We start from the raw sequence: 25,964 nt of genomic DNA, 5'->3' as shown, positions 1-25,964 counted from the left end.
GTAACCCCACCTCACAGGAGAAAAAGATATATATCATGGGATATGGAAAAAACATGTGCTTCAATTTCAAATGAAAATGAACTAAAGCATTACAACAAAAGATCTGTCTTTAAAGCCCCACAGTATTTAGCTATTTATTGAAATGAGTCTTAAAACACTGAAAATTAAATGTATAAAAAATAAATTTTTTGTTACTAACAATTTCTATTTTAAAGCACTGCAAGTTCTGTTACCTTCTGGATATCATCATCACTCTCCTCCTGACTGTATTTATTTCAAAAACAGTAAGATATTCAGATGTACTTATCCTGATCCTTCTATTCAGTTTGTGTCTCCAGTGCCAAAATTCAACAGCGATCAGCGCAATAAAGGAACATTGATAACGCGCCCCTGCGGAGCGCGTTAAATTTGATCTGGTGCACATCGTTTGTTTGAGAACGGGTGATCATTTGCGCACCACTTATGCGCGCTCTTTAACAGAAATGACATGTAACATATGGAGCTTACTGAACTAATTATTTTCCAAATCATTCTTTCACATAATACAAAGGAGAAAATTTTACTTTCAGTGGGAACAGTGCTGTTGGTCCCCCTTTTTAGCCAGCGCATCAAAGTCTGGAGTGAGTTTAGTTGTAGCAATTCTCAGGATGGATCTGAGGTGTTGGTCCGTTAATTGAGAACTGTTGCTAGCCTTGTTGATGTTCATGATGCTGAACAACTGTTCACACAAGTAGGTCAAGCTGAACAACGCCAGCATCTTCTGCGCTGTCCTCCGGAGATTTGGAAATGCGGCTTCATAGAGTGAAGCATAAAAGTCATTCAGTTTCAAAGAGTTGAACTTCTCTTTTAAGACTGGGTCGGACTGAAGGTCGATCAGTTCAAGCTGCAGCTCCTTTGGAGCTGTATCGGGGTCTTGTGACAGGGAACAGGCCACCAACTGAAGTGACTTGCCAATTTTTTTCAAAATCAGGAAACCGATGGCAGAGTTCTCCGTGCAGCGCATTTAGTGACTCGCAGTATTTCTTCACTTTTGCGCCGGCCTTTTTCAGCGTGGCTAGTGTGGGAAAATGTGTGAACGACTTATTTAAAATTTGCCTGAAGAATAAAACCAGCTTGGATTTGAAGGCTTTCACGTTTGTGTACATGTCCTGCACAAACTGATCCTTCTCCTGTAGTTTCATGTTGAGCTCATTAATGTGTGAAAATACGTCCGCAGCAAACGCAAAGTCACACAGCCAGCTCTTGTTGCTCAGCTCAAGAAATTCATCAGCCTTTCTCTGTGACTCCAAAAATGCACCAATCTCCTCTTTGAGCTCCCACACTCGTTGAAACACTTTGCCCAAACATAACCAGCAGACTCGGGAGTGATAAAGCAGGTCCTGGTGATCCGCATCAGTTTCCTCCAAAAACTTAAGGAAGTGATGGTGCTGAAGTTGCTTTGCGCGAATCAAGTTGACGAGTTTCACGACATGACTCACAACACGATTCAGCTGTGATACCGATTTACATAGAGATTCCTGGTGGATGATGCAGGGGAGAAAAATAACATCCTGGTCAGGATTTTCATCTTTGACTCTATTCTGGATTATCCTCAGCAGGCCAACGTTTTTCCCCGTTAAATTCGGAGATCCATCTGTGGTGACGTTGTTAGGTTTACTCTAAGGGAGCCTCATTTTTTCGATGACAGCAGACACCCGGTTATACTAGTCTTCTCCTCGTGTTTGTCCTTTCAGAGTCTCCATTTTCAAAAACTCCGTCGTCATTTCAAAAGTGTCATTAATCCCTCGGATAAAAATGAGGAGCTGAGCAGTGTCTTTGACATCGTTGCTTTCATTCACTGCTAATTAATATAACGTGAATGACTCCGCCTTTTTGTTTAAGTTGCTGGTAATATCTTCATGTATTAGTTCCACACGGCGAGTCACTTTCCTGTGCGATAAACAGATTTTTTCAAATTTGTCTTTGCTCTCTGGGTACAAGACACTTGCTGTCTCCACCATACATTCTTTTAAAAACTCGCTTTCAGACAGAGGCTTGCTGGCCTTTGCTAGTTTGAATAAAAGCATAAAACTGGCCTTAGTACTTGACTCCTCAATGGCAGTTTGGTGGTGAAACAAGTTTTAGGCCATAAAGATTAGGCCACTAACCTTCAAAGTCATTTAGGCTTTTTTAAAGCGTTTCAATATCCGTTTTGAAAACAACACAACCGGCATTACAAGCTCCGCCCATTTAGAATTACAAGTCCGATTTAGAATAATAGAGATGGGTGTAGTAGACTAATATTTACTTTGAGTAAAATCAGAATCAGCGTGTTTGATTTACCTAGTAAATACGATAAAAGTTGTTCGTGACAGTTTTGGTTTGACAAAGTTTATTTATTTAATTTCTTCAAGTTCGACGGGCCGGATCAAAAAAGTTTAACAAGCCGCATGTGTCCCCTGTGCCGTAGTTTGCCCATGCCTGAGCTAGAACCATTTTGGTGGCGAGTGTCATATCACAGTTTGGGCACAGAAATGTTACATGTAGGATTCATGTATACATGTTAAATGTAGATCAGGCTACATTTCCTCTCAATTTTTTTTATGGCAACTACTTCATCAGGTTTGCAGTTATGCTCAACACTCTCCGAGCCCCAGTTTCTGACAAGAACAGTCGCTAACAAATATACAAAGTTGCCGAAGAGTTCCTGTAATACACAACTTTGAGAACACATTATACCAATGTTGGTGATTAAGTCGTCTAGAGGTCATAAGTCATGAAGTTGAATTTTCAATTCTCTGCTATATGCAGCTTCTCAGCCTAAGTAGCCGAGTCTAAAGTGAAGTGTTTTGGGGGCACCTTGTGCTAGTATATGCTTAGCCGCATGGTTAACATCTGGAATGCTTGTACCCAGTGACCATGTGGTGAAATTAAAGCCACCGCTTAAGAGTGATCTGAATGAATATAACCAAACTATATATGATCATCATAGCATTTAAGGCAAAGAGCGAATCATAAAAAATAATTTTCAAGAATCATCATTTTTAATTAATCCAAATATTGAATTTCTGTTTACTATGATACATTATCACTTACACTTTTATCTACAGGTGATGGGCTTATTAGTGAAAACACCTCGACAAATCACTTCTTCAAAGAGTCACTCAGTGTTGTAGCTAAGGGGCGTAAAGCACCAATGGCCACCCTCTGTAAATGTCTGTGTAGTTGCATTACGCATGGTAGTACATAGGAGAGAGTCACAACTTGTAAGGTTAGAGATTATAGTTATAGGAATAGATGGTCAAAAATATAACAAAATGACAATATAATACCTTCATATGAAAGACCAGTAGTTAACGAGTCAATGTATTTTTAAGAGTAATTCTCAATGAGAGCCAGAGACTGATTTATTAAACTTATAAAACACAAATAACTGCACAAACCTTTATTCCTTAGATCACTTTGGTTGCCTGGCAAAAGGACTTCAGGATTTTGACAAAATTCTGCAACAGGGTATTTTCCCTAAATGTATGGATGATGGGCTGGTTCTGAGTCTCTTCAAGACAAGTTGACAGGTCTTGATTATCCTAAAGATTGACAATAGTTCTATTCGAAACCAGGTTCTATATTTTTTCTTAGTGTGTGAATGAATTTTTTTCCAAAGAGTGTCATGACTAAAGGACATAAATACTGTTTATGCAAATGCATGTCTTAAGCAAGTATTTAGGAATTAGGTCTCTTTCGAAATGCTGCATGTGAATACACTGTCCAGTACCTGGTCACAAATAGTGCTTTTGTGATTATGAACAAACCTGCTTCTGTGTAAATATTTAGAACCACACCAGACATCAACGATTTTTTGAAAACAAACCTCTTCAATAAGGATACTGGCAGCAGACAGTCAATAAATAACACTTTAATGGCCTTCCTTATCCCTTGCTGTTCTGAATCATTTGCCTTTTACATATTAACAAGGGCGAAGAAAGATGCGAGTTTAGGTTTTTATGTGTGGAAGATGAAATGTGTTTTCTCTTTTAAATGTTCATAATACTTTGCTTTCCTGAAATAAAGTTTTTAATTACCTTGCGATTGCTCACACAATACATTCACTTATCTGTTTAGAGTCCCATACATGTATATGAAAATGAGTGATTTTGTATTGTAAAATTTCCAGTTTAACTTCCTGCTCTGGATAGTTTTTTCAACATGAGTAGCAGATTCTGGTAAAGAGTTATGGGGGGACCGTGTGCTTTCATGTGGTTAGCTGCAAGACTATGACCTGGAGTGGTTTTATTCATAAACCAAGGTGTAAAAATTATAGAGCCACAGTATAAAAGCAAACTATTTATTATTATTTAATATTATGATTTAAGGTGTTGAACTAATGTAAGCTTACGATTTACTGTGATGAGAGCGATTAACATAAAGAGACCAGTTTCCTGTTCTGGTGTGCCCACCCTTCACAACGCCATCACATTGCAAGCAAGTGGCCTCTCTTCAAGTTTTTGCAACTTAATAGTTCTTGAAACATGATTATTCTATCTAAAACATAGCATTACAGGGCATAAGTTTTTCTTAAGCCAAGGTTTCACAATCTAACATCTCCCAATCAGCATGCCTGAAGTTTCCTAGTTTAATTTCTGGAATACGAACACTGATTGGAGATGATTTGATTCAAAAGGCCATGGTGACAAGCTAGATCTTAGTATCAAAGAAAACAAAAAACTTGTCAGATTATCTTCAGATACTCACAATTACATTATATGACTAGGATTTAAATAAAATAAATCACAGACATAGACACAAGAACCCAAACAGAACATATTTTACATTTAGCGTCTTCTGTTCTCTATTTGGCATTTTGGGAATTCTTATGACTGTCGAGAATGATTTTTGAGAATGATATCCTGAGGCTTAGATAGGTGACCTTGATTGTGACCGAGAGCGTTGATTTGATTAAAAAAAGAATAATAAATTTATGTAATTATTGTGCGGTAACACACATGAGATGAGAGTGTAATGTATATGTATAACACACAGAAAATTACTATCACTATCAGAAGTGACTTGAGACAGATTTAGGTACATCTAGATCATCTGAATTTATGTTGGCATTGTCAGTAACTATGGCTGAGTCTGTAACCAGAGCCTCGAACAATTTTTGCACTGAAAATATACCCATATACACTACATAATGTGCAGGTACACTTTTTCCAGTGTAAAGTGTGCTCTTTAAAAAATGTCGTTTTAAGTATTAGACTTCACTTAGTAAGTAAGTGACTGTGTGTATATTATGATTATTTATATTATTTTGTTATACATTGTATATAATATTATTCTTAATATAATGTAGTAATAATGTATACATAAATGGTAATGTTAAAACTATGTATGCAATATAATTATTACATTATACTTACTTGTGTAGAATGTTGTTATGCTATTCTTAATAAAATCATTAACCATAATAATTCTTAAATAAATTATTTAATATTATTTTAATAATATAATAGATAAAATTTTAATTTAATTCGTTAGCCAGCTTTTACCCAATTATAATAAAATAATTCATATTTATATTCATAAACATTGTCATCGATGTGAATAATGAATTTGCCCGCTGCACGGAATAGTATTGTATAGAATATAGTACTATATACTATAAGATTCTATTCATTCTATCACGGCATGGGACCAGCACATGGTTTTTTTTGTTCCGACTAGTGACTGTGGGGTTAGAGTGAAATAGTCACAGCTAATTTTTAGTAAGGGAATAAATGGCATCAAAGTATTAAATGCCCGCGCCACGACTACATACACGCCTTTGCCACAACTTAACAGAGCTGCTCAAGTTGATTTCTTCTACACACATATACACACTCACAAAAACATTCACTATTGAGAGTGGTGTGATTAGATTTATTTTTCAGATCAAATCTTGAAATCAGCCAGGAAATTCAAATTAATTTACTTCCTAAACTATTCAAATCAAATCACCATTTGTGTCAAAACAGTAAAAATTATTTGCGTCAAGTATTTGAACATTGAAAATTTCGAATCACTATGATTTGAAATACTTTGAAAGCAGCTCCGTTTTGGCGTTATGACTTGCAAGAAAATATAATATGACATTGTACTAAGTGCAGAGCGCTCATTTTTGAGATAGACGGGGTTCATGAACCATGAATCTAACTTGAATCTCTTTAGCTTTCTAAAACGTACCTGATGAAAGTTTTAGCATGCATTTTAGTAAACTATTAACTGAAATTTATTGCTTGTCTGTTTGCAAACCCGTTCATACCATAACGGATGACAATGAATGAAGGTACAATCGTCAAATTTGAATTTTAAATGAAATCTTGCTTGAGCTTGTGGAAGGTGGAAGAAAAACTTAGCCCTGGTATGGTGAGGAAGAAAACTATCATGCTTCATGGAGTTAATAGAGTTCACAGAGCTTTAATTATTATCTCATTTGAATTGAGAAAAGGGTATATGGTGTATGATTAGAGCAAAAAACTGCAAGAACAGCGTAGCTTTGTGGCAAATTACATGGTCTGAAACCCAAGGTTGCAATATTGATGAGTTCAAATCTAGCAGGATGCGATCTTTCACTTAAAAGATTTTGATAGCTATAGTAAAAATTACAAAATACAGAGACACAAACTGTGAAATTAATATATATACGTAAATATAGAAACAAATTTATATATATATGTGTATATATAAATATTTGTTTATAATATTTCACAAATTAATCAATATTTGCATTGTTATAGTGCTGCTCATAGAACCATGAAATTTTATAAAAATATTTTCTTCAATAATTTTATATTTTTGTGTACTTTGCAGGCAAAGTTTATAGAATCTATGTGAAGTTACGGCTCTGGAATTTTACAGAAAAATCATTACCAACCATTTTAATTCACTGGACCTTGCCACAAAAATTTTCCCTCACCTTTTGTACCAACTTCTGCAGAAATGTAGGACAGCTGAGTTTAAAACTTGTAAGCATTGCCGCGCATTGCCTAGGCTAGCTAATCAGAAAATTGGCCATCAAACTGAACGTAGATATAAATGCAGAGTATGTAGAGTTTTTATTTGCGTGCCCTGTTATGAGCTATACCATAGTCAATTATTTTAATCACAAACTTATTTTATAATTTCATTAGAATGCTTTAATGTCTATTCTGTGTGTCATCAGTTTTTGTACATTTTTTGATAAACTGTTGTTATCTAATATACTGTATTTTCACATACTGGTGGCATGTTGTTAAGAAACTGTGATGTCCTTTTTAAAGCACCCAAATAATCAAAGAATTCAGTTATTTCATTTGTCGGCTATCTAGCAGCCCAATAAATGTTTTTTTGTTTGTAGTAGCTGTTGCTTCTATCTGTCCATTAATCCATTACCAATTGTGTGCGTACAGGCTCGTAACGCGCTTCTTATTGCACACACTCAGAAAAATCATGCTGTAAACTGCAGCTAGCATGATGAGCTCATATGCAATAAAGTTGAATGTATTCATAGCTTCATAACTGGCATAAAAGTTTAGCACTTCAGAAAACTCATAAATTCAAAACTCAGGCTATAACTATTTTACAAGGTAGGTGAGAAAAAATTCATCTGCAAAAAAAGTTGTAGTTTTCAAATATTTATTTACTAATGACTCTATTGCAGACTGCATTCAAGTGAGAGCAGATAATCAGACGGCATGTCAGGTATCCATCTTGCACTGCTCATTTGTTAAGCATCTTAAGCATTTTAAACAAACCTTCTAGCAATGCATGGCAACTCATACCTCTGCTTTCATAGTTTATGCAAACTGTAGCAAACATGTGAATACGCGCAATTGTCTTTCTAACAACGTTGCCACATAAATTTATGGCTCAAATGAATGTTCTAAAATTTTATCCATTATTATAATAAAATAACAATTAGTGGCAAGAAACTTATACTTGAACTGTAAAATATTCGCAAGCTATCTACATAAAAATAAAAGCTTATGGAAAAACTCTCAGCTTTAATATGCCTACTAAGTTCTATAACTACCACAATTGTGATGCAAATTACTGCAGCTTTCACGCAGCCATATCAAAAGTAAAAATTGTGCTAATAACTCTTTAGGTATGTTGGGAGTTTGCCAGACATATGTGCTGGGTTAGCAAAAATATGAATATGCGCAAAAAAACATAAATATATATTTATTTTTCAAATATCTATATAAAAATATATTTGCATATATTTTTATATAAATATAAAAAAATAAACATAAATAATTATAAAAATTATATATATAAATATGGTTGGCATTAAATATAAAAAAAAGGTTGGCACTCGGTGATAGATTAAGCATTTATGTCATTCTAAACATAAATGTGACCTACACACATATTAGTATTGCAATAGATAACAAATATTGTTTTGTCATGTCAAGCATTTTACAAAGCTTAAACAACCTCTTGGAAAAAACTGCAGAATATACATGTATATGTTTTTAAGATCAAGAAGTGTAAATTCAAACTGCATCGAGAAATAAAAGAATTTGCATTTTGATCAAGCAGTGTTTCAAATAATACAAGTAAAACTGACCAAACATCTGTCAGACAGGTGTTTGATTATGGAAGGGTTGATACATGAGAGTTAGTAACTTGAATTATAAGCTACTTTAATTAAAAACTGCTATTTTCTAAAGGTAATTGAATAAAAATTAAAAAATTTTTTAAACTCTAGTAACTTGGAATGTGTTAAGTCTCACTTTAGGTAGCCTAAAATCTAAAGTATTATTAAACAGGGTAAGAGCAATGCAAGAGCAAGAAGACCAAAATAAAGATAAACCAACACATCAAAACTTAATTTACTCTATATTTGAATCTCTGTAATGCCTAAATTTGATATTTTAATAAAACTATCAAAAAACCAGGTGATTAAAATATTTAGCAGAGTTTACAATTAATCTAGTTTACACTGGACAATACATGTGACATTTTTTCAAATCCTGTTTTATTTACAAACTTACAAATAAAATAAAAAACTGTAGCCATTTTAAAAAAGAAATATCTGATTTGTCAACAAAAATATTTTCTCAGGTTTGGCTTCATTCGGTGTCAAACTTCAAACAGATCTTTGATAGTTAACGTAAAAACCAAAGTATTTTTCCTGTACTTTGCCAAACATAATATTGATATACCCTTCTTAATTAAAAAATATATACAACCTTAGTTTTATTGTTTTGACTAAAGTATTCCTTTTTTAGGTTAGACTTCCTGTACAATGTACAGCCTTTGTTCTAGTTCACTGAAATGTACATCGCCTTTGTTTGGGTTTCAAAACATAGACCTCTGTGCAAATTATTCTATTAATATTACAAACCTAAATACTTTGATATTGTCTTTATTGCACTATTTGAACAAGTGGTTTCTCATTGGGCCTGGTTCCCTAGCAGTTGAAATTTTTTGCAAGCTATTAATGCCTTCTCCGGTGGATCGATCCGGGCAGTGCCTGTAATTGATTAACTACTTTCGGTGCGAAGGCTTCGGCGTTTGCCAACACGCATCATTTCAAGAATATGTTTGACTGAAGTATGTCGACTATCCTTTGTCTTCCATTATTGTAACAAGCGCTTTCCCATTCTTTTCCTAGTATAATGGGTGAACTACTAAAGCATTAATGTCTATATAATAGATGCTAACTGTGCTTCTTATGCTTATTCGTAGTACAGCAACACATGATGAATCTGCTATGGTCTGCTCTTCTGTCTGTACACATGGTAAGTTTCAGTTTTCATTTTAGTTTTATATTAATGTCTTGAGTACTAAGGTACATGTACATGTATTGTCTACTAGAGTTTTGCATTGATGGTTATTTTCAATCACAGTTTTATGTTTAGTCACTGAAACAACTTTTGCTTGACGATTGGTTTGTTTCATCAAAGTTGAAAAGAAAACTGATTGTTTAATAATGAAAAAGGCAATGAAACTAAATAACGTTTCAAAAGCACTGCAAACAAGCACAGACCTTAAGAGCCCTGTTTTATTGTCGTTCCAAAGATGCAGTACACTTATTACCACCAAGCGCCAGCTTTTGTCATGATGATTTTAATTGGTAGTTCGGGTGATAACATTGGTTGGTATACATACCAACGAATACCTAAGTTGACTTATGCAGAGTTTTTTCCCACATTGTATGTTTAATAACTGCAAAATATGCAATTACCACTCACTTATTGCAGCACAACACATAACCCATTATTGGTTGATTAGCTTACTTTATCATTTCACTTTACGGTTGGTATAAAGCCTTGCTCTAAAAACTAACAATAACAAATTTTCCATTTTTGGTAACTCTGACAATTGTTTCAAACATGTCACATTAAGTCAGGGTTTTTTGTTAGTAAAACGGTATTTTACATTCATTTTCTATTTGAACTTTTTTGTCTATTTAGTTTGTAATATGCAATTTCTTATCACTTTTAATTTAGATTGAGTACGAGAAATATCAGCACTGAATGGCATACTGAGAAAGAAACTATGCTCCTAACTTAGGAAAGTGCTTGTACTTAACAATTAAAGTAAGTGTGATGTACATGTATGTTAAACTAAATGAGTGAATGATAGACGTTTTAATAACTCAAATGATCTTTAATATTGGTAAACTTTCAATAAAGTGGGTGGCATTCAACAATGCAATTGGAAAAGAAATGGAATAGTGAATCTAAGTAATTTTTCATGAAGGTTGAAGAATATTATTCAACAACAAGTTGAATTATTGATGATGGACCTAACAATTTTTTCTTGGAAGCAGAACAATTGCAGCAGTTGTAATTTTAAGGCCATATTCACGGTCAGTAACCAAAGTATAATTTGGAGTAAGATCATTCATCGATAAGGCATAGCTACTAAAACTAAATTATACTGAGAACCATTTGTTTAGCTTAGCAAATACAGTGCAATCCAACTACAACATTTTACATGAATATATCCAAACTTACTCAGCTAATCACGTGAAAGAATAACACTAACCTGTTACTTTCTTAGCATCAAATCGTCTTACTTGTATTGCTATTTATAATCAATGCATGCACGTCACTTTATTGCATATAGATAGCATGATCATTACGTAAAATTCAAAGACGGTACTGACTCAATCAATATTCTTGAAAGTTTTATTGACCAGTCTCACTGCTGCGGTTTTTACTGAAGCTTTGTTAAAATGAATCGATTACTCAGAGATGGCTTGTCAAAGGTAAATGAATGGATGACCAAGTGAATAATAGCTACAATCTCAAAGCCATACAGAGAAAATATTTGTTAAAAAGAGGGGTGTATAGCCAATATAAACCAAATTAAACATACTGAAAAGCTAAAAAGTACATTGCAATATAAGCACATAAATAAACCAATACTGTACTACAAGTCTGTCAGTCATCTTCGATAAATGTTTAACAGGCAGAGAAGACCAGTTTGCTTTAGAAATGCTGCATTATCATGAACATTACATGAAAGAAGCTGAGTTGTTCAAATCTTCCAGGTAAAATATATTTCCTCTTTTAGCAAAGATCGACCAAATTTCCGTATATTTTAAGTAAAAGAATACTAATAATACTTTATTTACAACCATTTTTCAGCTACTTCCATGAATGCATACTAATTCCACTTGGTTTTAAAGTCTCAGCTCAGTGTTTACCTTCTGTTTTGTCAATTTTTATGTGTATCTACGAGTTATTGTTAAGGGTGTTCTGACTATTGTTAGTGTATTTTTCACTATAATAAGAGCTGTGTCTGTCTATAGCAATGTTTCGACGTTTGAAAATAAGATTCAATTTTTTGTTTGTTAGACAGTTGCTAAAACTACTGCCTCAGTTGACTACTTTTAGATATCTAGGAATAATTAAATATATACTTATTATCTGGGCTGTATCAGGACAGCTGTCAATCTTTAAACTTAACTCTAGACTGCTGAGATACTAGTAAATGTTGAAGAGAAGCTGACAGTTGCTTGATGCACAAAGCATTTCGGAAAGATCACTATTGCCGAGCTGGCGGACTGCCGCCACTGCTTGCGAGGGTTGGTTTAATATTGCATCAACATCACTCCAACAATCATAGAAAATGTTTTTTTGCCCTTGCTTGACATGTGTGAGCTAAGTCTAGCTTTAAATAGTTGATTTGGCAAAACTGGCTATAAAAATACGGCAACATACCAGCAAGGCACTGAAGATTTTCATCGATAGGGGCACAGCACATACTGTACCGCTGCCCAGCTCAATGCCTCTTTGATACGATCTTGAATACACTTTGTAAGTACCGCTTGCCCAATACATAATTGTGACACATGTATCTCAGAGTTTCAGCATGCCCAGCTGCATCAAACTGTTTCATATTTGGTGAAAAAGTATTGTTCAAAGTGTAAACTGGGTACTCAGCTCTAACTGCTCTATTGGGCAACATCTTCAAGTACTGCTATTATGTAATACATTTTCGTGTTCCTAGTTATAGACATAAATGGTGAAACCTCTCACAAAATAATAGCTGCTTTGTTGGATCCCATATGTTAATAATAGCTCATAAGCTTTTAAATAGCTTTTACAGACATTTAGAATTAGCTTCTCTAACATAGCTTCATAAACAATTCAGTTGTAAAAATTGTCTCAAACCAAAACACTTTGCTTTTACTCAAGATTTAAAATCTGGTGAACCTATTTAGTTTTATTTATGGTATTTCTGGTTTATTAATGATAAAGTTGAGCCAATAAAATTGCTTAAAATAGTAAATGTTAGAATAAAGTTGATGCATTCGTTAGATAGTGGTTTGATAGACCTTAAAATATAGAATCACCTTACAATGATCCATTGAACTTCGTAATTTGTTGATTGTAAATGATGTTTTGTTTTGTGTCAAAGCAAGGGATGTGGTCATTTTTAGCAAAACACTTCTTCATAATTTTGCTATAGTTGAGGAAACTAGATATTATACTAATTTACCACAAATTTTGAAGAGTTTCATTACAAATCGTAGAGCAAATTACTGCCATGTCATTTGTTTCATTGATAAATGTCTCATTCAAGACCTATGATCGAAATCAAACAATACGTGTAGTAGTAGTACTAGTTGTAATAATTGAAGCAACTAAAACTGTTACAGCTAACCATATTTAACATAAAATACCATCTAGCTTTTTGCGCAAGCCTAGCTCAGCTTATTCACATTGTTGTTGATGTCAATGAATATACATCACTTCAATGCATAGCAAAATCATTATGAATATATTGAATGACTTAACGAGGCAATCAATATTCTATAGAATAGTATTGATCAGTATTTGTGCAGCGGTGTTTATTGCGATCCTGTGTATGACTAACCTGTAAGAACCAACTCAGTATAACACTTGCCATTTTTCTCAGCAATGTTTGTTTATTGTAAAGATTGCTTGCCAACTTCTACAAAGTGAATCAACAAGGTTACAGTTCAGCTTTTTTGTTTCATTTTGTTGTAGGTCAGAAATTTATGGAACAAAAAATATTTTACTTTCCCCTGCTGAGCACATTTCTACCTATGGTGCAAGATATCAATCACTTTCATTTATGTCTCATTGAGTCAGGAATACTGAGTGAGTACTGTCAGTGTTTATACCTGAATTTGTAATGTTTTTACTAGTAACCGGTTATCCATTTTGTTACTGGTAAAAAAATAAGGAATTGACAAAAAATATTCTAAACTATCTGACTAGGCTTGTCCAACTATTAAATTGCAAAGATTCATGTTCTTATCATGAAACAGTTTTTTTTTAAATTCCTAACTCTTGAGCTACTATTGAATATAGATAGTGATTTTAATGATACAGGGATGCTTTCATTACTCCTTTGCATAATTTCAGCTAAAATATAAGTGTCAGTACTTTATTCGATATTTTCGCTACTTGATTGGAAGTGATGCCGGGTAACCAACAAAAAGCAGTACCAATCTTGCTTGTTTGCATGTCAAGACCACTCAGGTGCAAGACAAATGACAACCTGTTCCAGCAGAGTTGTACAAACATAGTTTTTGTAGTCATTTCAGTAGCATGGTATTTTAATTGTTCTGGCAGTGGCAAAAACACGTACAGTCAAGCTGTGGTCAACCTGATATTACTAGCATTGATTTTTTAAAATAAACATAGCTAGATATCTCATCCTCAAGTAAAAGTTTCTGTAACTTTTGTAAATTCTGTCAAATAACAGCCCACAATTGCTTTTTTACCTTTGTTATTATTTATTTTTGCTGAAACATCTAAATAATTAATAAAATGTAATGTTTGACAAAAGTGAAAATAGGATGTTATAATCTTTTCACAACGTCCATGAAAAACGCATTTTGAAACTGATTTAAACAGCATGAATTTTATATCAGTTGGTGTCAGTAAAAAAGGCTCTATAATCGTGGCAGAATGAGTTTGGTCATTTCTTTGACCTCTTAAGCTACTAGCAGAATAATAATTTGAGCATGTTTCGCGCCAGAAAAATTATCACCAGTACTATAGGTCGCAGAGTTTTATTCTCAAAACCTAATTAATGATTGTCACTAGTACTACAACTCAATAGAAAATCACAGCGAGTCTAATGATTTACAATTTGTAAAGATTCAGTAGCTGTAATGGGTCTAGCATATTACATAGATATTGCATTGAAAGATAATGAGGTTGCAAAGCAAAACTCAGCTCAGCATTTGACTGTAAACATATTTTCAATTGATCGTTTTTTGTTTCTTTACAACACAGAGCCAATAAACTAGCTAATAATAATTAACTATTCACCATCAAAAATGCTTTATACAAAGCCCACTAATGTTACAACACGTTACACTTGATCATACACAAAGGTTGTATGGGCGTAAAAATACAGTCATTTCAGACCTATTACCACCTGGAGGGAGTGGCATTATTTTAGTATACTTCACTGCTTTTAGACAGCCTTGGCTGTTCTTATTGACAATATTATGTTTGCTTTTTCTTGTATTTTATGCATTATTTCATTATAGCACAATAAACACCGTTCACGCATTCACCCAAACATACACACACACGCACACGCACACACCTTAACTTGTACACATGTACACACCCACACACAATTTCATGCACATACGCACATACATACACACACACACAAGCACACACATACACACACACGCACACGCACACGCACTCACACTCACACTCGCACACGCAGACGCACACGCACACGTACACGCACACACATGCACACATTTCATATCAACTTTTGCTAATACCATTGTGGTATATCAAATTACGGGCTATATTTTGGCAATGGTCAACTACACTTTTTGTAGTAAGAAAAGGCTACACTAATCCAACATGAAGTAAGAGATATTTCATTGTGAAGGGTAAAATGTGTTAATTAGTAAGTGTGTGCATATTCCATGGTGGACCAGATGAACACATATTTTGGACATGGCACATTTTGAGCAGTGGTTAACAAATTAAAATTAAAAGCAAAATTAATCAATAGTAAAGACCAACCTAACAAAACTTGATTGAACTGAACAATCTTTGCTTATTATGGCAAATGAAGGGCAACCTAATTACAACATTGTAAATGAACAAACCGTCCCAACTAATCATTTGAAATATAAACATTACCCTGCCACTTTCTTCAGTTCAAAGCTTTTTGTTTGTGTTTCTATTGATAATTGATGCACATGCCTCGTTTTGTTGCATTAAAAAATTCCTCACTATGAATATTTTAAAAGAGTAAATGAATCAATCAATACTTCGTAGAATTTTATTGATTAGTATTTCTATTGTTGTTTTCAAAAAAGCTTTGTTAAAGTGAATTGATTACTCAGTGCAAGGATGTCAGAGGCAAATGATTGGTCAGCCAACTGAATAATTTAGCTACAAACTGGAGGCCAGAATGGGAGAACATTAGTTCGAAATGGTAAAAATGATGGCATATTGCCAAGTTAACCAAATTCAACATACTGAATGCCTAAAAATACAATTCAAAAGGATCATATAAAGAAAGTAATCTTTTATCTTGACTCTGTCAGTGATCTTCAATATTTAGCACGTGAGGAAGACAAATTTGTGTTATGAATGTACCTATAAGATAAACATTAAATGACAAATGCTAAGCTGTAAGCTTGCCTTATGTATAGACATTATAGAAATCACAGTATTGTTAAAACTTGTAGTCGTAATGACGGATGCAACTAAAACCTGTTACAGCTAACCATATTTAACATAAAAAATATTTTTGCTATTTGCAAAAACCCTGCTTTGCTTGTTTGCATTTCTGTTCATTATCAATGGATATTATATGCATCCCTGTATCACATACCAAACTTAATACAGGAATGCATATTATATGTATGTTATATGCAATTTAACTGTACTTAGTAATTAATTAACTACTCGCGGCTATCAAACATACATTGACTTTTTCTCTGCTTCCTTACATAAACAGTTGATTTTTTATTTGAGAGAGAGTCGGGATTTAGTTAGCATTGTGAGATATACTAAGGTACTATAATAAATTTGTTCAAGTATAACACTTCTTCTTTAGCAACTTGAACAGCTTAGAATAAAGAGGAGCACTAGTTAATACAGTCTGCTATCGCTATATATATACATGTATATATATATGTATATATATTTATATATATATATATATGTATATATATATATCCGATTTATATGGATATATATATATATGGATATATATATATCCATATAAGAAACGCAAAATTACAGATAGATTAACTTTTATTCTCCATTTTTCTTCTGCGGCATATTTCTGCTGACGCTTTTCAGCTTTAACTATAGGCTGTCTGGCCCAATCTTTAACCACCTGAAGGCTCAAAAAGCTCTGAGTCCTCTTCAATGGACCTAAAAGAAATTGGTAAAATGTTATATTTTGTCAATAAAACTAGTTCACACAGCATGTGCCACCTAGTAATTAAGTAAATCTCCTAACGACGTGAATCTTCTATATCACTGGTCATGGGTTTTATTATAGAAAACATTTATTATTACCTATATAAAAATGTTGTGCTGATGATCCGTTAAAGAAGAAATACATGGAGTAGATTTATTGAATTTACAGACTCTTTTATATATGCTCGCTATACATGAATAAATCACCCGCTTGAATCTGAGCATTTCAAAAGTTGGTGTAGTTCAAATGCTTATATTTCTGGACAGGGCTAGTCTTCAAGTCATAAATGACATTAAATTGTAACAAATGTTTTAGGCTAATATTGGTCTTAAATTCATTTGAATGACCTCAATGGAGCAATAACAGCTTTAATTGAGAGAGCTGCTTAGCATCTAAGCTAGCCAAGGAGCTTCCATATAAAATTGATAAGAAAATGTGAACTCCTGCTGGCTTATCCCTTTTGCTGCTATAAACGCAGTTCTGCGTTTTCTAGGGACCACTGCCATAGACACATTATTGCAACTTTCCCATCAATTGCATAGTTACCTAATTTTATTATTTGTTGACAACACAACTCGCAACCTTTAAGACTTTTATGAACTTGACAGTGTGGTCCATATACATGTATTTGTTTATAAAGCTAGCTTAAAATGACGAAGCAATTTTAAACTTTCGTTTGATAATTTCTAATCTAAAACGAACATTTTTGTGTAAGTTCATTAATCACCGCGCATGAGTCAGAAAACAGGTAATTAAATTTGTTGATGACATTATAGCCAACTCAGTTTCAGATTTATGTGATTATACAAATAATTAAAGCATTAGCACTGTCTCTGACTGTGGTGAAAGTAATAGTTTTGTAAGAATAAGGAACGTTGTGAAGGATCGTTTTAGCTTCGCATTGAGCATAGCTTCACCTGGCTTTATCATCACACAAAGTATAGATCCAATGAATTCTTGCAAAGCATTGTTGGTTAAAATGTTGCCAAAAGAAAATATGTAACAAAAATGTTCTAGATAAAGATTGAAATTTTAAAAATACAGTTTACATTTCATGAAGCAATATCGGCAATTGTCGGTAAAATTGATGGCACTCGGCAGATACCCGAATTTTTACATGGTTGGCTGCAAAAGGGTTAAATTGATAAGCCTCCTTAGAACAGCAGGTTCAGGAACCATGCTGTTACAACAGGATATCACCTCCTCATTCTGCATGTAATAGTTTAATTTAATGGTTGTCAATAGTTCCGATAATATTTCCTGCAAGCGTGGGATTTGAATAAAATTGTTGCATAGAGCAAACATCAATATGATTACTTAGGGCCAAACCTAATTTCCAAATTTTCATTACCATGTGGTTATCGCTAAAGACCAGTTTTAATCTCAAAAATTACTGATTTTAAAGATCTGTTCTCTTGTTTTAATTTCATTTTGTTGCATTATCAAATTCTTCTTCCAACATTATTATAGTTGGGGAAACTAAATATTTGACTTATCTGCCCTAACTAAAAACGATTTATGAGATTTTTATTGTACAAACAAAATTTGATTACTATAACAATACTAAAATCATTAATGAAAAGCCTGATAAACACCTATTACGGAAATGGCAAAAAGGCAACAATCTTACTAACTGATCAAAATATAAGATTGGTCACAATATTCAGATTAAAAGCAGCATTAATTATTAGTGTTAAGGGTCCTTTTCAAACTTGAAGCTCAAGTTGAAATGTCTTTATTTGCAAAATCAGTATCATCTGATGGGCAGCATATAATATGATCAGAATTTTTTAGGTAATTATATGTGAATAAGAACAGCAACTACTTTCTAACTGTTGGCTCCTCTAGTTTTCATCTTTATAGAAATTCAATTCATATCTGTTTCTCTACTTTACTGCTCCACTTTGTAAGCCAACTCAATCACATGGATAGCTTCAACAAGCTAGTCAATCAATCAATCTATCAATTGTTTGAAAAATGTCAGTGTACAGTCTGTATGACATGGTTACTTTTGAAACTTGTTGAAGTTATTTGATTGTAGATGAAGCAGGCATGCAAAACTGCATTGAAATGTTTTATAATTTTAGAAGTTTTATGTGAATTGTAGACAAACCACAAAGCTCAAGCAGTACCCAAATACAACATCAGTAAGTATTGATTTACATTAGCACTATTTTATGTTACTACTGTTGAAAGTAAATTGTGAAAATAATAACTCTCAAAAAATGGTAACTGCTGCTCTCACTTATACTAAAAATAATGAATTGAACTTAATTTCTATTAGCAGTAAACTAGTTTTTGTTCAAAGAAGGTCAAACAAAAGCTATCAAAAAGCAAAAATGAATCAATACATGATACTAAGTCGAAAATTAATGCACATGAGTATGCTAAATTGTAACAAGCAGCAAAGAAAAGACAAATCCAAGTTTACAAGTAGGATACAAGTAGATAGGAGAAGGAAAGAACGGAAACGTATAATGTATCTTGTACAATGATAAACAGATTTTTGATATTTTTTCATACATATTCTTTTGTCGTGCACTTAGCAAAGCTTGATGCATTCTTAATCACTATTATTTATTTACTAATTTTATTAGATACAGATGCAACTTTGTACAAATAGTTGTATCAGTTTGATTGTGTAGCATTATGATTGAGAACATTAAAATATTTATTATTGCTCATATTTACTGATTATTGCCACTCATTCTGTCTAAACATGGTTAATTCTCTGAGAATGGTTGTGCAAAAGTGTAGAATTAGCTTTTCCATCAAAGATGTGAAAAAAGTGTGTAACTGCCAAATTAATTGTATCCTTTTTACTATTGTTTTTTCTTTTTCGAATTTTCTATGCTCAATTTTGATTGCGGTAGAAGTAATAGATCCATCACTTTAGTCTGGACAAATTATAATACATAATATATTAAAGATTTGTTATGAACAAGATTAATGTGAACTAGACATAGATATAAAATATAAAGTAAGCTCAATGCCTATTATAGGCATTGAGCTTACTTGTTATATAATAGGCCTAGTGAAATATACGCTATTCAAAATGTAACCACTAAATGCTTATGTAAAATAGAAGCTCAGCAAACCACATTGCAGGTTAATATGTACCTTCAAAAAATATTTACATACAAATACAAAAAATACAAATAAGCCAGATCTATTTGAGCCAAACCTAAATATAAAGTGTCCTGGATGCCTATAATAAGCGCATTAAAAACAAGATGTATAAATGGAGCTATTAATTTTAGATGTAAGTTAATCCCCCTGCAAGCCACATTACAGCTTAAGCCAAAAGTGCATGTTTAAACATACTTCCCAACGAATATTTTATCATGGACAATTTCATACACGAGTTTGAAACACATTATCATTACTTCTCTTAAATTTTTTTATTTAGAATTATTATATTGCTTTAAATTGTTTTGGTATTTCATTATAAACCAAACTACTTTACTTTTGTTTTTTTATTGCGTTCACAAATATTCAGATTAATGTGAGCTAGACATAAAATATAACGTATGCTGGATGCCTATTATAGGCATCCAGCATACTTATTATATAATAAGGGTAGTGAAATATACGCTATTCAAAGTTTAACTACTAAATGCTTCTGTAAAATAAAAGCTCAGCAAACCACATTGCAGGTTAATATCTTCACAAAAATATTCCCAGCAAATACCAAAAATACAAATAAGCCAGATCTTTGTGAGCTAGATATAAATACCTAAATATAAAGTATCCTGGATGCCTATATAATAAGCACAGTAAAAACAAGATGTATAAATGGAGCGAATAATTTTAGATGTATGATAATCTCCCCGCAAGCCACGATACAGGTTAAGCCAAAAATGCATGTTTAAACATACTGTACTTTCTCCAAATATTTTATCATGGACAATTTTACAGAGGAATTTGAAACACATTATCATTACTTTTCCTAATTATTTTTATTTAGAATTATTTTATTGTTTTAAATGGTTTTGGCATTTCATTTTAAACCAAACTTTTTATTTATTTTTTTACTTTTCTTTTATTGCTTTCACAAATATTTCCCATTGAAAATCAGCAAAACAATATTAAGAGTAGACATTAAAAGTTGTTAATGAATTGGAATACACTAGCGCTTTTGACCTAGATGTGGTTTCAAAGTTATTATTCAGTTAGCTTCAGAAATAACACACACTAGTTACTTTGATGACTGACTGCATTTAGTAGCACCATTTAATAGTGGTATATGTCTCTTAACCACTATTCCTATAATAGTGGTTTAAAGACATAGAATCTTTGCAAGAGTAAATTTGGCCGATTAAAGTCCAAATATGATGCATGGGTATGAATGCTGTTCTAAAATGATATAATAAACTGAAATAATTATTGATGAGTGACCTACTACTATCATTATTTAATACAGACACCATACAACACATCTAGTAATAGAAAGGGTAGCTTTGGACTCCAGGGGATTCTGACTACAACCTAACAATTATATAGGTAAACTCTGTAAACAGAGGTCAATGATAAAATCTCTGTGATTCAAAAAGACTTCTTACAAATAGCTTGTTATACCTTGTCAACGGATGTTTTTAGAATCATGTCAGTCATCCACTTTGCTTTATATAATTTTTGGTTACGATTAACTGCAATTATACGTAGCATTAATTTAGCCGATTAGTGGTGAAACAATGTAGCTGTGTAATCTGAAAGGTATTGATAGTAGATGGTATTATATTTACTAGAAATATTGTGATACAAACATGTGTAAAATGTCACCTAATGCTTGGATTGAGCGTGGGTGTCATGATTATGTCAAAACCGAGGTAAAAATTTGATGTCCGAAACATTAGTGTATGAGGCTTAGACCTTTTTTTGAATAAAGCTTTGTTAGTGGTGAATACATGGCCAAACCGATAAGGACAGCTGCAAATAACAAATTTGAATATATTTGTTTCTAAATAGCAGCACAGGCTTAATGGTCAACTTCAGCCGGTTTTCACATATTCCATGCAATGTGGAAGGATTCCTCATTGTCTTTAAACTACATTCAACTTTTGCATTCATCGTCAACAGTTGGCGCCAGCACTGATCTTTCAATATATTTGTAACAATCTAGTATTCCTGTCACTGATAATTAAAACCTATATAAATATCAGGCTTCAATTTGCTAAACTTCAGAGCAATTTGTGATGTAAATCTCTTCAATTTGAGAAGTTTTTATAACAATTACCAACCTTCAAATCATGAGCTTCAGGAATTTGCCATAATTGATTTCAAAGACATTAGGTTTTAATTTGTTGAATGTTTTTGGCTTGTTTTGTTCAACTCCTGATTCATTAAAGGATAACACCAAATTGGTCTTTCTGAACTCAAACATGATTATTTTTGCTTGAATAAATGTCCATTTGCATAAGTCAAGCTTTGTTTATTAGGTGGTTGATGCAAGCTTAAAGCCACATTATCATATCTATTTTATTTCTAGTAAATTAAAACAAGAGGTTCTTGACAGTTACAAAATGTTTGGACTCATCACTTTAGCTAAAATGCATTTATGCTAAAAGCTTTACACAAGAAACTCAATGTTTCTATACTTTGTGCATTGCTAAAACGATGCGAAGCTACAATCGCTAGAAAGCTAAAATGATCTTCTACAATGTTCTTTAATCTTACTAAACCATTACTTTCACCGCCATCAGAGTTAGTGCTGCTACATTAATTATTTGTGTAATCACCTAAATATAAATCTGGATCGGCTCTAATGTCATCAACATAAGTAATTATCTGTTTTCTAAATTGGGAGGTACTTTTAAAAGTTATAATAACACTAACTAGTTTGAACGTCAGAAAGAAAAACATGTTTGTTTTTATGTTAGAAAGTGTCAAACAAAATTGTAAAATTGCCTCAATATTTTAGGCTAATTTTATGTGGAAATTTTTGAACAACACTGTAAATACCATGAAACTCCTAAAGATTGTGGCTTATGCTGTCAATGAATAATAAACTTAAGTTACTACATGATTGCTGGGAAAGTCACAAAAATGTGTCTGCAGCAGTCGATCATAGGAGGCGCATAAAAGCGTTTAAGGTAGAGAAAGGGTTAATTCAGCAATATGGAGAGTTAGTGCTGTTAAATTGTATACTTTCAGCTTATTTTTTCATCAGTTGCCAGTTATTAGCTCCTTTGCTAAAAATTCATTGAAGGGTTTTTAAATAATACAAAAAGCTTATAACAAATGATGAACCTCTTAAACTTTAAATAGTTTTATTATTGGCATAGAGCTGTTCTTAGTACTTCTTGACTCGTGAGTTATTTTGCTGAGACTTAAAATTCTTGTTGATAAAAAGTTTAGTCAAAGCACAACGTTGTGGATGTTTATTGGCATGATTTCATGTGGCAGACAAGTGTGGCTTGTAGTGTGTAGCGAACTACTAAAGACTTTAAAAGTGGACAGATGTAAAATATATACACAGTGGCCTATTTCAAAATGTATTTCACTTGTCTGCTACATTATTATATGGTTCTTTGCAATGTTCTAACAATTTTAACAATTGTCCCAAATACTGAAGATTTTGGCCATCCATGCTAGAAGCAAAGCGATATATTTTACCAGAAAGATTGAATGAAGTTTAGTAGTTTCACTCTGGTCAAAACAAAGTTTTTATCTATAACAAGGTTTTATAGCAACGCTTTTTTTATAATTTATTGTTTCTTGTTCAAATGAGTAGCTTGCTCTGCCTTATCAATTTCAAATAAGTTCATTTATTCAACAAATTAAAAATTTTAGTTGAACTTTTGAATGGCAGTCTCATAATTCTCACTCCATGATATGAGTTTATCTTCTCTTGAAAAGCCTTTTAGGGTGGTTATTTTCTGATTGAATTTAAGTTATTAGAACTTGTTAATAATTATACTAGTTCATAATGACACCGGTTCTATATATCTATATATATAGGCTATATATATATATCTATATATATATATAGGCTATATATATATATATATATATATAAATATATATATATATATATATATATTTATATATATATGTATATATATATTTATAAATCAATCTATATAAATATATAAAATTATAAATATATATACATAAATATTTATATATATATTTATGAATATATCCATTATGATACAGAACATTATACATATATATGTTATTACAATAACATATAATATATTATATATACTATATACTATTGAAAAGGCTTGAAAAATAGAACAACACCCTTTAATTAAATGCCACTTTTATTTCAACACCACTTCTATTTGAATACCCTTCTATTTGACTGCCACTATTTGACAGTCTTGATCTTTATGAACCAACAGTAGCGAGTGATTAGTAGAAAATTGTCCACAAATCAGTAGTACTAACAACTCAAATAAATCATTAGCAATTAGTTTATTCATTTTTTCCGTTTGTAACAAATTTATTTTTCAACTCCCAGAATTCACGATTTTTTTTCTTTAAAACTCCTAATGGAACATCGTAGAAATAGTTGATAACCATATCATGCTATTAGCAGTTCCTTTTTAATATATATATATTAAAAAGGAATTAAAAAGATATAACAAGTTTATTTATTTACTGTGGCTAACTTGAGATATATGTATGTGTATGTTTGAACATCAGCTTTTGGTTTATGTTCAAACATCAATCACTAACTGATGTTCAAACACAAATAGTGATCAAAATGAGTACGGTCTAGCCTCTAGTCTATATGATGTCATTAGTATAGATATTCATAAATGCTAACATAGCAAAAGTGCTCATCCACAAATGAGGTGTTCTGTAACTTGTGTAAACCCTTCAGCAGAGGTGTTTATCATTGCTGCAGAATTTAACTTCCAACATCTATATATATATACATGTATATATATATATATATATACATATATATATATTTATATATATATAAACAAATATATGCATATATAACTGTTTCCTCACTTCAGTTAACAAGCATAGGTGGTAATTTCTGCTCTCACTCGGGTCTCCCACCAAAGACATGAGAGTTTGAGCACTCGCAATCTTAGCTGTTCGCAATAGCGCACTTTTCTGCAACTCACCTGAGTTGATCGCTGTTGGTATTTGGGCAAGCCACATTTTATGTGCCGGTGTTATTGCGCCCAGTGCCCCAATCACTACTGGGGTTACTGTTGTTCTTACATCCCAACATTTTTCAATCTCTTCTCCAAAAGGGAGACATTTCTCTACCTTTTCTTTTTCTTTGCTGTCTATATTGTAGTCATTGTGTACTGATATATATATATATATATATTATTGTAGCCCTCTTGTTCTCCTTGTCCACCACCACTATATTTGGTTTGTTTGCTAGGACATGCTTGTCGGTCTGAATGTAGAAGTCTCAGAGGATCTTAGCGAGATCATTTTCATTGACCTTACCAGGAGCTTCCCATTAGTGCTGTGGTTTATTAAGGCCATACTCATCATAAAGCCTTCTATACACAACACCAGCGACATGATCATGCCGCTCAGTGTATGCGTTTCCTGCTAGCTGCTTGCATCCACTGATGATGTGTTGGATGGTCTCAGGTGCATCTTTGCACAGTCTGCATCTAGGATCGTCTCTAGTGTGATAGATTTTTGTTTGGGGTTGCCTTGATGGGAGCACTCGCTTCTGCGCTGCCATGATTAGCGACTCTGTATTGGCCGTTAGGTTTCCTCCGTTCAGCCACATATATGTCTGGTGAAGATCGCCAATTATAGATGGCGATCTTCACCAGATATATATATATATATGTATATATATATATATACATGTATATATATATTATATGTATGTATATACACATATATATAGATATATATATATATGTATACATCCATATATATATATAGATATATGTATATATACATATATATATATTTATATATGTATATATCCATATATATATATATATATATATATATATATAGATATAGATATATGTATATATATATATATATTTATATATATAAAATGTATATATATATATATGTATATATATATATATATATATATATATATA

At 32.6% G+C, this 25,964-nt stretch overlaps 1 protein-coding gene across 1 annotated transcript; it reads right to left on the bottom strand.

Moving 5' to 3' along the window:
- Nucleotides 1-565: 565 nt before the first annotated feature.
- Nucleotides 566-25,038, bottom strand: LOC137398252 (general transcription factor II-I repeat domain-containing protein 2A-like). Its single transcript, XM_068084360.1, has 5 exons — nt 25,002-25,038; nt 16,726-16,862; nt 2,594-2,686; nt 1,110-1,658; nt 566-937 (listed from the first exon to the last, which is right to left on the bottom strand). The coding sequence occupies exons 1-5, from the start codon at nt 25,036-25,038 to the stop codon at nt 566-568; spliced, it is 1,188 nt and encodes a 395-aa protein (XP_067940461.1).
- Nucleotides 25,039-25,964: the final 926 nt, after the last annotated feature.

Source organism: Watersipora subatra, chromosome 6 (genome assembly GCF_963576615.1).
Source record: "Watersipora subatra chromosome 6, tzWatSuba1.1, whole genome shotgun sequence".
NCBI lineage: Eukaryota > Metazoa > Bryozoa > Gymnolaemata > Cheilostomatida > Watersiporidae > Watersipora > Watersipora subatra.
The sequence above is the reverse complement of the archived record's forward strand: the minus strand, read 5'-3'. Positions and strand labels throughout refer to the sequence as shown.